At 48.6% G+C, this 12,165-nt stretch overlaps 7 protein-coding genes across 7 annotated transcripts; 3 read left to right on the plus strand and 4 right to left on the minus strand.

Annotated features, from left to right (window-relative positions):
• Nucleotides 1-205: 205 nt before the first annotated feature.
• Nucleotides 206-1,227, minus strand: N7479_008471 (Cytokine-induced anti-apoptosis inhibitor 1; the record flags this gene model as incomplete). The annotated part of the gene is made up of 2 exons (XM_057256165.1): nucleotides 206-513; nucleotides 585-1,227. The coding sequence occupies 2 exons, from the start codon at nucleotides 1,225-1,227 to the stop codon at nucleotides 206-208; spliced, it is 951 nt and encodes a 316-aa protein (XP_057110027.1).
• Nucleotides 1,228-2,489: 1,262 nt separating this feature from the next.
• Nucleotides 2,490-3,607, minus strand: N7479_008472 (uncharacterized protein; the record flags this gene model as incomplete). Its single annotated transcript, XM_057256166.1, has 2 exons — nucleotides 2,490-3,152; nucleotides 3,215-3,607. 2 exons carry the CDS (start codon nucleotides 3,605-3,607, stop codon nucleotides 2,490-2,492), a joined length of 1,056 nt encoding a protein of 351 aa, XP_057110028.1.
• Nucleotides 3,608-3,836: 229 nt separating this feature from the next.
• N7479_008473 (Zinc finger C2H2) lies at nucleotides 3,837-7,279 on the plus strand (the record flags this gene model as incomplete). The annotated part of the gene is made up of 5 exons (XM_057256167.1): nucleotides 3,837-4,437; nucleotides 4,460-5,590; nucleotides 5,642-6,267; nucleotides 6,319-6,415; nucleotides 6,483-7,279. The coding sequence occupies 5 exons, from the start codon at nucleotides 3,837-3,839 to the stop codon at nucleotides 7,277-7,279; spliced, it is 3,252 nt and encodes a 1,083-aa protein (XP_057110029.1).
• A 53-nt stretch (nucleotides 7,280-7,332) lies between these two features.
• On the plus strand, nucleotides 7,333-7,586 carry N7479_008474 (uncharacterized protein; the record flags this gene model as incomplete). The annotated part of the gene is made up of 2 exons (XM_057256168.1): nucleotides 7,333-7,395; nucleotides 7,419-7,586. The coding sequence occupies 2 exons, from the start codon at nucleotides 7,333-7,335 to the stop codon at nucleotides 7,584-7,586; spliced, it is 231 nt and encodes a 76-aa protein (XP_057110030.1).
• A 395-nt stretch (nucleotides 7,587-7,981) lies between these two features.
• On the minus strand, nucleotides 7,982-8,955 carry N7479_008475 (rRNA-processing protein UTP11; the record flags this gene model as incomplete). The annotated part of the gene is made up of 2 exons (XM_057256169.1): nucleotides 8,850-8,955; nucleotides 7,982-8,758 (listed from the first exon to the last, which is right to left on the minus strand). The coding sequence occupies exons 1-2, from the start codon at nucleotides 8,943-8,945 to the stop codon at nucleotides 7,982-7,984; spliced, it is 873 nt and encodes a 290-aa protein (XP_057110031.1). The 5' UTR covers nucleotides 8,946-8,955.
• A 415-nt stretch (nucleotides 8,956-9,370) lies between these two features.
• On the plus strand, nucleotides 9,371-9,959 carry N7479_008476 (uncharacterized protein; the record flags this gene model as incomplete). The annotated part of the gene is made up of 2 exons (XM_057256170.1): nucleotides 9,371-9,551; nucleotides 9,700-9,959. 2 exons carry the CDS (start codon nucleotides 9,371-9,373, stop codon nucleotides 9,957-9,959), a joined length of 441 nt encoding a protein of 146 aa, XP_057110032.1.
• A 768-nt stretch (nucleotides 9,960-10,727) lies between these two features.
• On the minus strand, nucleotides 10,728-11,609 carry N7479_008477 (putative transcription initiation factor TFIID, 31kD subunit; the record flags this gene model as incomplete). Its single annotated transcript, XM_057256171.1, has 1 exon — nucleotides 10,728-11,609. One exon carries the CDS (start codon nucleotides 11,607-11,609, stop codon nucleotides 10,728-10,730), a length of 882 nt encoding a protein of 293 aa, XP_057110033.1.
• Between the last annotated feature and the right edge of the window lie 556 nt (nucleotides 11,610-12,165).

A 12,165-nucleotide genomic window follows, 5' to 3' on the forward strand; every position in this document is an offset into this window, starting at 1 on the left:
CAATGAGTCACGATCAAATAATAAGAAGAATAGGATATAATCAAATTAAAGCCAGACGCCCCTAGCATAATTTTGTATGAATTGCCCCCCCAAAAAAAGGATGAGAAATACCCAGTGCAAATACCCAATACCCCCACTTCCGTCATCAAAAATTGAAGGAAAAAAAAAAGAGAGTAACCCAGAATCGTAAGGTAGAGATGATATCTCAAAGCTGTGCAACATCATTCAATATCTGAACCTCCTGGCCAGGCTTAAAGGCAGGAAGACCCATATAAGGGCAACCGTCACAGCGGAAGGCATCACCCAGAGCACAGCTTCCACAAGAACCAGTCTTGCCCTTAACGGTGAAATCCAGCTCAGCCAGGTCGTCCGTATCCAGCTTCATCACTTTCAATTCTTTATCTGCGTTTGCGCGGCGCTCTCTATCCTCTGCTTCGAGTTTGTCGGCTAGACCACATGTGCAATCTTTACAGGCGCGTCGCCGGCGGCCGGTCTTGGGTTGGCACTCTGGGGCTGAAAATGGAGTTAGATGAGATAGATCTTGTAGGAATGCAATGTTTGAAGGGAGGGGGTGTAGGACATACGCGGCATTATGGGTCTTGTTAAATCTTCCTCGGAGAGGAGCGTATCTTCATTAATGAGCTCGTCATCGTCGTCACGGTCGTGATTAGTTGGCGCATCTATCCCCATAGGTGCCGTAAATCCTGTGGGAATATTAGGGACTGCAGTTGGCGTAGGCTTATTCTTCTTCTTCAGGCCAAACTTTAAAGGAATAGCAGCGGAGGGCTCGAAGTTTGGCTTCTCGAAGCCGTTATCGGACTGCACGAGGCCAGCCAGGATGGCTTCCATGGCTTCTGAGGCATTGAGAGTTGAGTCTTGGGTTTGCAACTTGGCGCCGGCCTTCATGGCGGGGACTAATATAGCGTATACATCTCGGGTGAGAAGTTTCAGTGCCTCGGAGCGTCGTGTGCCGTCTGTGTCGGTGAGTATGAGTATGAGGTCATAGGTTGTTGCGGGAAGGGAGACGACGCCTGCGGAGAGACGATCGAGCATTTGTAGATCTGTGGTTGAGCGGTCGAATGTGCTGAAGAGGCCTCGGAGTTTGTCCTCTTGGGTGGCGATGGAGGGGGGTGCTAGGAGAAGGGTGCGCTTGGCCTGGACTGGCTTGGGCGTGGAGAAATCCACGTCCATATCGTTATTATCAATGGTCACAAATGAAGGAGCCATTGTACTTTTATTTTGAGATATGAGGTCCTTGGAGGGAACAAAAGAAAAAGAAAGAATATAATCCTCGATGGAGGGGTGGCAAATGATTATTAAGCCTTGTGGATGCGCTCCAGTGCCGATTAGGGAGAGAGATTGTCCTATCAGCGATGGTGTGATTACTTAGACGGCTGACTCTTTGAGTATCACAACCTTGGAATCTTGATGCCAGTCAGAGATAATGATTAGCAATTGTGGCGTTAATAGTTTAATAGTACTTAGATCTAACCTATGTAGGTATTAGAAATGGCACACTCAACTCTTGTCACATGACCAGCCTCATTCCGACTCTTCGATGTTCTTCCTAAGTAGGCAATCGCACTCGCACGTGGGTTGGGGATATCGACCTTGATCAGGCCTTCATTCCTGATATCTTTTCAGCTAGTTAACAAGTCAGTTATACAAGATGTGTTGAAGCTTCCAGAGTTAGAATACTAGGCTGAAAGATACACTATGTAATTAACTCAACTACTTCATTTTAACGTGGGCTTTTTGTAGGGACATGTTCAGCACTTGATTGATAATTGGCATTATCTCTGACTTTATTATACATTCAGGAATCAAGACCTACCCTCAAAATTCCTCAGATTTTCGACTAATGGCGAGATGATGAGTTGAAATATCTCATCTTGCATCTGCTCGCTTTCCAGTGAAGATTCTTTGGTTCCAGGCCAAAGGAGATATCGTCTCGCTACCTTTTCGTATTCTGCACCGCTTTGCTCCTCCACCACTTGCAAGAGGCGAGTCGCAGTCTTTAGATTCACATATGCTTCCACACGATCGTCATCCTCCGGTATACGTAGCGCGTAGTGTCTGACATAAAGAAAGTTCGACCAGAACGAGGCCCAAGGGAAACAAAATCTCGCTTTGGATGAGCGAGAATGTTGGCTTGTCTTTGCATAGACTCCAGGCATCCAATTCACAGCCTACGTTCCAAAGGACGCATGGCTTATCGATATCCCCAGATGAATTCTTCGTAAACATAATATCTCGTGATCTCCATTGTGTTTTCAACCAGCTTCCGTGAAACTGGAGCACGCTGCAGGTTAGATTGACCGCAACTGGTGTCCCATGTGAAAAGAAAGCTGCCCCCACTAGTCACCTTGAAGATATCACTTGAAGCTGCGATGAGCTCAGCAAGTGATTGCGATCTCAGATTCCCGGCGAGCTTCCGAACATAATACATATTATGCCGGTGGTTTTCATCGGAGATAAACCCAATAAGTTCATTTGATTCGCCGTGGGTCTCCACGGTAGACAGCGTTGAGCAGATGTCCACAATTGGAGGCACCGAAGGCAATATCAGATATCATGGATGGTGCAACATCTTCAGATGATTCATCGAACGCAAACTGTACCTTGGCCTTCTTTTTAGCGAAAAGGAAGTTCTCTTCACTGCCCTTGAGAGGAAATCCGTTCAACGGATCCACGCTTGATTGGATGATATCCGATTCTATAGTATCCGATTCGGCTTCGATCTCGCACCATCCCTCTGCAAGATCTATGGAGCTGTTGGAAGTGAAAATCATTCGAAACCGAGAGCAATGGGAGGACTCTTTTGACCCATCATTCAAGTCCTCTGGCAGATCACTAAGAACGAAATGAATTGAGTGTTGATTCAGACAAGCACATTTCCAATACTTGCCCCGTATTATTGCGTTATGCAGACTGCGAGCTACTTTCGGAGCCCTTTTCTGGCGCAATTGGAGTCTTTTTGATACTCTCCGTTTTTGTATCGTGCTTCGATAATCGGACTGTTCCACTAAGATATTCAGAATTATATTGGCTGCGTCGATACGAGCAAAGAGACTGAGGTAGATGCTTTTCGAGAAAATATCTTTGAACTTTTTGACCTCCTTCTTGATAGAAGACTGGTCGGCCCGATAGTTCTGTAGTATTATCAGGGCGCTGGTTAGTCGAGGATTGAAGCATTTCATTGTCGATCACTCACGTTCACCGGGACATTCTTGTCCAGTCCTAATTTTCGGGACAATTCCTCCAATAGAGTCGCAATCTTTATCATCTTCTGGTTGAAAGGATTGAAATCTCTTTCTAGTTTTTTATGAAGACTCGCTTGCAGACTCGGCCTTTTCCACAAATTGCCCAGAGGATTGTTCCTTAGTTCATCCAGCCCATCTTCATATTCTACCACTCCATCCAGGGCCCGTTCTAGGGTATTGACAAAGATGGCTTGTTGGGTTCCAAGACTTGATGAATAGCTTTCAAGTTCCCTGCGGTAGCGCTTGGCTCCGAAGCTCTTGATAACCTCAAGACCCTGGACATAATTATCGAGCTGATTGATGAGAAGCGGGAGAATTGCCAAGGCAATTCCTGCTGCTTCCATTTTCGAGCATCAAATTGAAGCGGACAATATGAATAATCGCCTAGGGTAAAAGGAATCCAAAGGTCATGCCGCGTAAGCGCGGGGCTTCCAATTGACATCCATGTCGGCCACAACTCCGCCAGGATCCCTGTCAACCCCAATCGCATAAGTCAGGTCTCACAAAGTCAGGTGCTGTTCTTTGTTAGAATATTCAGAGAAATGCAAAGGCATTTGCACAAAATCTGAAAGAATGGAAGGTCCCAAAGCCACTAAACCAGAGCATTCCAAGCGGAAGAGCGGTTCCCAAGATGAGAATTCCACAACCAATACCCTGGCCCCAGGCGACCAATCTGTAATTTCAGACTGTCAAGACCTGAGAGAGCAGCAAAAATACTTCATTTCTGCTTCTAGTGCGTATAGTTCGCCACAACTCGCGCCCCAGCCAGAGTACAGTAACGTGGCCGATTTGAGAGCCTCTCAGATAGCAACTGATTCTGATCGCCTCAACCTATTTCAATCCGGACTCCAACAGCTTCAGGAGACACTCGATACTCCAATGTCACGATGGAATTATGAAGCGGATCCGAGTCAGGAGATTGCTCGCCACTATGCACCACTCAGTCGTCCTGATTCCTCTATTGAAGAAACTGTTCTTGAGGATAGGTCTGACAAAACGGAAAACAATATGCAGGGCTCATCCCCAATTAATAAACCAAATTTCGATAAGCAAGCGGCCTTTTCGGAGAGGCCAATTGGGGAGCATGGGGGGGGCGCCTATGCTGGAGGCGACCACAGCCCCAGCTGCGAGTATCTCTACGACAAATATTTCGTCAAATATTTCGTCTGTCGTGGTACAATGTCTCAAAGATTTAGGTCGGCTCATTTCCGAAGACTTGTCATCGTTCGCATCGCAAGTCCCGCCAGCACTATGGAAAGATGAGCTAGGACGTTTACGGGTTTGGGCTGCAAATATTGGGGCGCACCAGACTGGTCAATCGTCACTAGATCATCGATTACGAGACGCATCGCACATTAAAGAGCAGACACTTCGCGTCCTTCGGCGGCTGCAACAGACCACCGAAGATATCAATGATGTTTTGCATCATTCACCCGAAGATAACGACTTCTCGGATCTAAGCGAGGATGAAGATGATGACGAGCATCAAACCGAGATACAGTCTATATATCATGCTCTGCGAGATACCGTCAACAACCTTTTCCAGTTGTCAATGGTCATCCGGAAGCCAGCCCAACACGATCGACTTCTTGGCACCAAAAGATCAGATGCAGTCTTCTACGAACCTTTTGACCGGCTACATGTCGTAGCAAAATACCCACAAGCGGATGAAGATATACTGAACCGTCTTGGGCCGGCAATATCACAACGTCGAGCCGTTATGCGGTATCGTGAGCGTCATCGCACTAAACTCGCTCAGGGTCTCAATCGGGTTATTTTGGATCAGGCAGACGGGCAATCAGCCATTCTATCAGACACTGTCGCGACTAAGTTCGTGCAAGATTTACCGGCGGCAAAGAATGATTTAGAACTGCTGACTGTCGCCTCTCAAACTTCGTATGCTCAAACTATATTGAACGGGGCAAAAGGGACTGTTCTCCCGCCTCCTCCGAAAGATTCGGCTGATGGAGCCCCCTTTGAATGTCCCTATTGTTTTGTAATTATCACCATCACAAACCGAAGGGCCTGGGCTCGTCATGTCTCTAATGACTTGATGCCATATCTGTGTATCTTCCCTAGCTGCCCGACACCCCATCGACTGTATGAAAGCCGCCGGGCTTGGTTTTCTCATTTGCAGAGCCAGCATTCCATATCTGAAACCCCGAGGATACATGTGGACTGTACACTTTGCCTATCTTCGGTTCCGTCTGGGAAGCAGCTTGAAAGACACGTGGGCCGACATCTGGAAGAGCTGTCGCTCTTTGCGTTACCGCGGTCCGAAGAAGAAGACGACAATATAGCTGCATATTCTTCTGATGAGGATTCTGGTATGTCACGCTATTCGATTGGTAAGGGACGATGTTCCTAATGTGAGCAAGTCTTCCCCGACCTACGAGCTCATATCGTGACGCACACCCAAACCGAGCGCCCAGAAAAGTGCCCCGTCGTAACATGCGAGTACCACACCAAGGGGTTCGTTCGCGCATACGATAGGAAGCGCCACGTCCTGATTCACTACAAGGGCATCATGGTGTGTGACCTTTGCTTAGGCTCTGGAAAACCAAAAGAAAGGAGCTTCTATCGGGCCGATGTGTTCAAACGTCACCTTGTGTCTGTCCATGGGGTGGAGCAGATGCTACCAAATCAGCGTAATCACAAGCAGACTTCTTCCATCAAGATAGGCATGAATCACACCAGTAACTCCACTGGAAATTGCTCTATCTGCAGTGAAGTCTTCAAGGATGCCCAGGACTTCTACGAGCACATTGACAATTGTGTAATGCTCAAGGTGATGCAAGAAAATTCCCCCGAGGCTGCCAATCACACCCACCTCGCTGGGGTGGACGATGATGGAGAAATGATTGATCGTGGCCGCCACTCTAGCACTACTGTTCTTGGAAATTATGAGGATCAGCCTTACCCGCGCAAAGGGAAGACCTGTATTCCTCGTCACCTTACTCATATCCACGCCCTCGTGGATTTAGGGTATGCGTTTAAGGAAGAGGTTGGTGTTTTGTTTTTTGATAGTGCTATTATCGGCTGCTAACCTAAGTAGAAAAACCTGATCGTCATTCAAAGCGCATTATCGAAGGCCCCGATCGACGAAGTACTTAGCTTAAGCCGCGATTTTAGGCGGTCTTCACCCGTGGAAAGTGAGCGATATCCGTATCCGTACCCCCAAGTTCATACAAGGAAGAGTAACACTAACTCGATTTCTAGGCGTGGAAGACCCCGTCGACCAACCGGACTATAACTACTCCCCCACTGACCATGATTCGAGTTCAGAACTATCCGGAGATAAATATGCGGCAAAGAAAGAAACAAGGCCTCAAGGGAGTCAAGGCATATTAGAACTAGAGCCGGACCTTCAGTCTGCGAAGGAGGATAACTTGCCTGGGAAGATTAATCTCGAGGTGCATGAGCCAGCAATCGGCACCTACGATACACCCAACTTTTGGCGCCACTCGTCAAAAGATCACTCGTCACAAATTAGGGAGGATGCTTTCAGTTATACCCCGGACTATCTTGTGGACGTGGGGTCCACAAAGCCAATGCACTGGGACCGCCGATGGGACGCTGATGAGAATGAACACGATGGGAGTGAACACTATGGGAGTGAATCTGATGAGAGTGAACCCGATGTTATCGCTCTTATTCACTGTGGAGCCATATATCCGCTTCTCTTCCGCGCACATATCAATGACGGTGTGCTCACTGTTCGCGACCTGCGGCTGGAAGCTGCAAGGAAAGTTGGAAGCCCTTTTCCCAACCTTATTAGGTTAATGTATAAGGAAAATCTTCTAAAAGATGACAAACAAACGTGCAAAGCAGAGGGGCTCCGGCATTACTCACAAGTGCTATGTGTCGTCTCCGAAATAGGTACTGATACACTGAGCGACTCTTCCGACTATGAAAGCGGCGGTCCGCCTCAGGCCCATTCCAAAATTGATGTCAATCAGAGGAACAAGCAGACTATACATAGTTCTCCTCTTCGTGATGAAACCGAAACTGCATAATTACCCTCCTCCCATCACGCCACACATGGAACTAAAAAACATTGCGTACAGCGATGGAGCAACTTTCTACCTTGGCTAGGTATTTTGAACGTGCTATCATCCCGCTTTGTGATTTTGTGACGGATATATAGCCCACTAGTCGGCCAATATTGAGAAATTATATGTCAAGCATATGAAGCTGAGTGAGACAATCATTGCGCAAGTGACCAATCCAGGCGGCGATATGGCCATACGCAATTCCCGCAGGGCCCTCATCAAACAATCGCAACATCCTTTAAATGGATTGGATGCGGCCAAACCAGTATAGTTATATCGTCTATACCCTAGATTCCTGTATAGATATGCCTTTTGTAGGTTTGTCAGTACAGAATGGACACTCTTTTGAGTGTTCATAAGTTTTATCAAAGAAAGAGAAGTCGGTTCTGATATTGTTTCAACAATCACATCTAGATGTAGATGTAGCGAGGCCACAGTACTTTATCTGGTGGTCGAGTTTACTGGTATATCACAGGTCTTCCAGCAATTGCCTGACACAAAGCTCTTGATATTACCGAACTTTCCAGGAGTCGATGGCCAGAACTGAAGTGGGTTCCTTGAATGCTACGGTATGCGCCGGACTGCCTCTATGGTAATTGGTATCAATATGTACAAAAAAGATGATAGCGAGTCATCACTCATAAACTCCGTCGAAACAAAATGCACTCAGCGCTTGCGCTCACGGATCTTCCACTTGATTCCGTCCTTGTTGGTGCCTCCCACGGAATTTTCCATCTTGGCCCGCTGCCAATCAAGCTCTTGTTCTGCAGTCCGAATTTCGGCATGTTGCTTGCGCAGCGCAGTTAGCTTGTTGTTGCGAGCCTCAATGGCTCGCTTCCGGAGCTTGCGAGCCCGCCGAGCATCCGCAAGTGCCTGCCCCTCAGCCTGAATCTGCTTAGGTGTCTTACGAGCCTTGCTTGATGTCTGATCTTCTTCCTCTGAATCCAAAGCAGGTTCTTCCTTTTGTATCCTCTGCTTCTTCATTGCCAATTGGGCTTGTCGATCATCCGCAAACACCATCTTGGTTGGTTTCTGTTGCACCGGGGCTCCGAAATCGAAATCGGAATCATCGTCGAACCCGTCATCCTCGTCGTCGCTCTCCTCGCCCTTCTTCCCTTCCTTGCCAAGGGCCTTGTTCATGCCATCTTGCAATTCCACATCGCGCTCCAGGCGCTCGATTTCGCGGCGCACCCGCTCGCCGACTGTCCGAAGATAACCCTTATCTTGCGTCTTGAGCAGCTTGATTGCCTCATGGCTCAGTCCCTGCGCTGCGGCAGACTCTCGTGCTGTGCCTTTGCCACGCCCGTGTCGACCCTGAGTCCGGTTCTTGTCTCCCATCATACCAAAGGCAAACTCATCGGGGTTGCGATCCCGCGCCTTCTCTTCGAGGCGCTTCAGCTTAGCCTTCTTAGCATTGTAATCTTTGGCACGGAGCGAGTAATCCTGTTGAAGTTAGCATATGTCTTGAGATTAGGCATGAAAGTAATCCTGGATCATTGGTAAATATCCCAAGAGCTTCTCCACAGAAACTGACCTTATGCTTCTCGAGGAGACCCCATTTCTCGCGGCCCTGAACCTGACCACGCTCTTTGTGGTTCCGCCGTTGGACGGCGTTGCGCATGGACGACATGCTGAGTTTTAAGGTCGGTGATTCCCGGGACAAGAAGTAGAGCAGAAGAAAGTGGAGAATAAATAAAATCCCGAAAAACGAAAAGATGCAAAGTCCCTAACAGAAGAGTGTAGTCTTCAGATGCAAAGTCGGAGAAACTTTTTTTCTGATTCTGCCAATGGTAACATTCTCTCCGCCCGAGCTCGGCTCACTCGCAATCAACACTCCCACTTGGCCGCGATCTTCTCTGCAAAGCCATTTAGTAAACCTCTCTTAAACCTACTTCTACCTCTCTCAGTCCGTTTTCCTGAGCTCCGGGGCAGCCCAATTCACATCTTGTGCCTCAGCAACTGGGCCCAATCCCCCTCGAAAACAAACTCTCCGATCGACCGTCCCATACACTCAATCTAGTCAACTTCGATCTTTGAAATTGATCTACAGTCCCAATGGCTGCGTCTTCCACATCCTCCGATACCTCTTCAACAAGTGCACCGCAAAGTGCACCCCAAAGTGCACCCAAACAATATAATCTTCGCAACCCGCTTCCACTCTCAGCCCCCCAAGAACAAGAAGTGAAACTGCTGTACTACAAGCGAGTACGCGCCCATTGCGCTCCCGAGATTAAAGGTACGCAATTTGCATTGCTTTCTATGCCATATCCATCATCTCTTTGCAATCAATGCATAGCTTTGAACTTGCAAAAGCCGGTCATGAGTCTCGAGCGGCCACACCTGGAAGATGCCTAGAACAACCTACTAACCTAATTATGGTATAGCATTTGCCGAGTGCGCCGTTAACCGGACTGTCACTGCAACATGGGTCTGCCGCCAGCAACGTCTCGCAATGAATTCATGCATGCTTGCCCACGCGAAGCCGGAAGAAGAGGACCGCGCACGTGAGGAGTGGTTCGCATCGTATGAGGAACGGCGACGCGCACGCGAAGAGGAACTTGCACGTGTTGAGAAGCGGCGTGCGGAAGTTATTCGCATGATGCGTGAGGATGAGGCGCGGACACGAGCGGCGGCGGGAAAATGATTGGAGATTTTCCTTCTTACTCCATGTATCCCTTCCTCTCTCGCTCTCTTCACTTCTTGTGTGAGTATTTCTTGTCTATATGGGTTTCGGCGTCTTGAGTATTCTGCTTCTTGCGTTTCTCCGAGGTCGGAGGGCGAGGGCTTTCGTGTTTGGGCTAAGCGTTTGGACAAGGGGAAGGGAGGTGTTGGACTCTTACCTGACCTGACGGCCTAATTGGCTGGACCTTGTACATCCCAAAGTACTTGGCCCATAATTCACAGTCCTGGTGGCCCAGCCTGGCCCTCTTCCCGTCCTCAGTATGATCGACGGATATCAGACTGCCCCCGCTGGACAGGTCAACCCTGGACTTTCTTGGCCAAGCCAGACTCGCTCATACTTTATCTTTCTCTCTCCCCTCATGGCGCACAAAGGCAAACAAAGCAGGCGTTTTGCTGGGCATCTTTATTACATTGCATGACCATCCCGAATGCGGAGCGATGGGATGGACTGAATTATGTACAATATACACACAGACGATTGCATATTTTGGCTTAATTGACCAGAAAGATATCTTCTTTATCGATTTATTTGCCTTCATGGTCAGGGGGGGGAATTTGACCCCAATTTGTAGACACAAGTCATGAAACAGATGCTCTCCATGATAGTAAAAAGCAGGCCTTGCCCCATGGCAGATTAAAAAGAAAATGCAGAATGACAACACCAAGCGCCAGAAACACCACCAGTCCGAGGCCAAATGGCAGAAGAACCCCTAGACGTAAATGCACTCCCTTAAACATCAGTCATGTTCCGGTCCTCATCTCCATCGCCTGCCTCGCCCATAGTAGTATCTTCGCCGAATAGATCCTCCATCTTGCCATCATTATCATCCTCTTCTTCATTGTCTTCAGCTCCATCACCACCAACACCCCTCCCAGACCCAGGCTGCTGCATCACATCCGGCAGATCATCTTCCTCGCCCTCACTGTCCCACTCGTCCTTCATATTCCAGCCCATTCCAGTAAGACAAAAGCGCTCAGGAGGCAAGCGCATGCCGCCAATAACAACACTCTGGTTCGCCGCAGGAACAGCACCATTAGCGCCGGCAGCAGGGTCAAAGCCGCGCGATACACCGGGCAAGGCGATACGATTCCTCTCCGACGCAACCTCCATAAGAAACTCCTTCGGCAGCCCTGTCTGGAACTGGAAATGCAATCGAGAGGCAATAGCCAGTCGCAATGCAGGCAGAGAAACACTATTCACTTCGCCGGAGGCCTTTGCGCCGGGAGTACCGTCTGTTGCCGCAGCGTATCCTTCCGTCGCAAGGTGCACGGAGTCTTGTAGTACATTGGCGGTGTAGCGGTAAGCGAAGTCGAGCAATTGGAGTGGCACCCGGTCTTGGTAGGATGTTACCCCGAGGGAGGCGAGGAGCATGTGGACCAGCCGCACGTCCCGTGGTCGTCGCGTTTTACCGCTGTCTTGAGTTGATATGCCGGGGACTGGTGGCGGCTGTGGAGCTGTTGCCGAAGGGCCTGTTGCCGGGACATGGGGTTGGCTCTGGGAGCTTGTTGTGGCGGGCGCGGAGGCCCCGTTCGCAGCGGAGGAAGATTCGGCGGGTGGAGTGAGAGGTTGTGTTGTGGGCGCTTGGCCCTGTGTTTGGCCTGGAGATGCCATTTTTTTGCTTGGATTTCTAATCAAAGGCAAAGCACGAGGCTAAGAGCGAATTGCAATGTTACGAAAGTGGTCAAGATGTTGAATTAAGTGGTGATTAGAAGGCCTGGAAAAGGTAGTCGAGCAGGATTCCTATCACAATTCTCAGGGGCTAGAGAATAGCCAAATTTGCTAGCAGCATTCAGTGTATGGATGGAGAGAGAGAAAGTGATAGCTAAATGAGGCCGAAAAGAAGCATGCATGAGTTCCAGGGCTCCAGCCAATATCACGATTAGGTAATCGCGTTGCCTGTGGACCTAGGTAGGTACCTACCTACCCGTGGACCTACCTACCGGGAGGTTAGATGAGCTTGAGAATGCTTTCACTATGGAATATCAACAGATAAATTATTAACCATTCAATGTGTTTGCACAAGTCTATTCACTTGTTTCATTCATTACATCCCATTCATCTCATGACCCTATTCAACCCTCCAAGTATGTGCGCCATGAATGTACAAAAACAAAACCAGAAACGCCATGAGCACCATGAATGCCATGAATTAGAAAGAGTCGGGCAC

This window comes from Penicillium vulpinum (assembly GCF_028829585.1).
Source record: "Penicillium vulpinum strain IBT 29486 chromosome Unknown utg000003l_segment0_segment0, whole genome shotgun sequence".
Classification (NCBI taxonomy): Eukaryota; Fungi; Ascomycota; class Eurotiomycetes; order Eurotiales; family Aspergillaceae; genus Penicillium; species Penicillium vulpinum.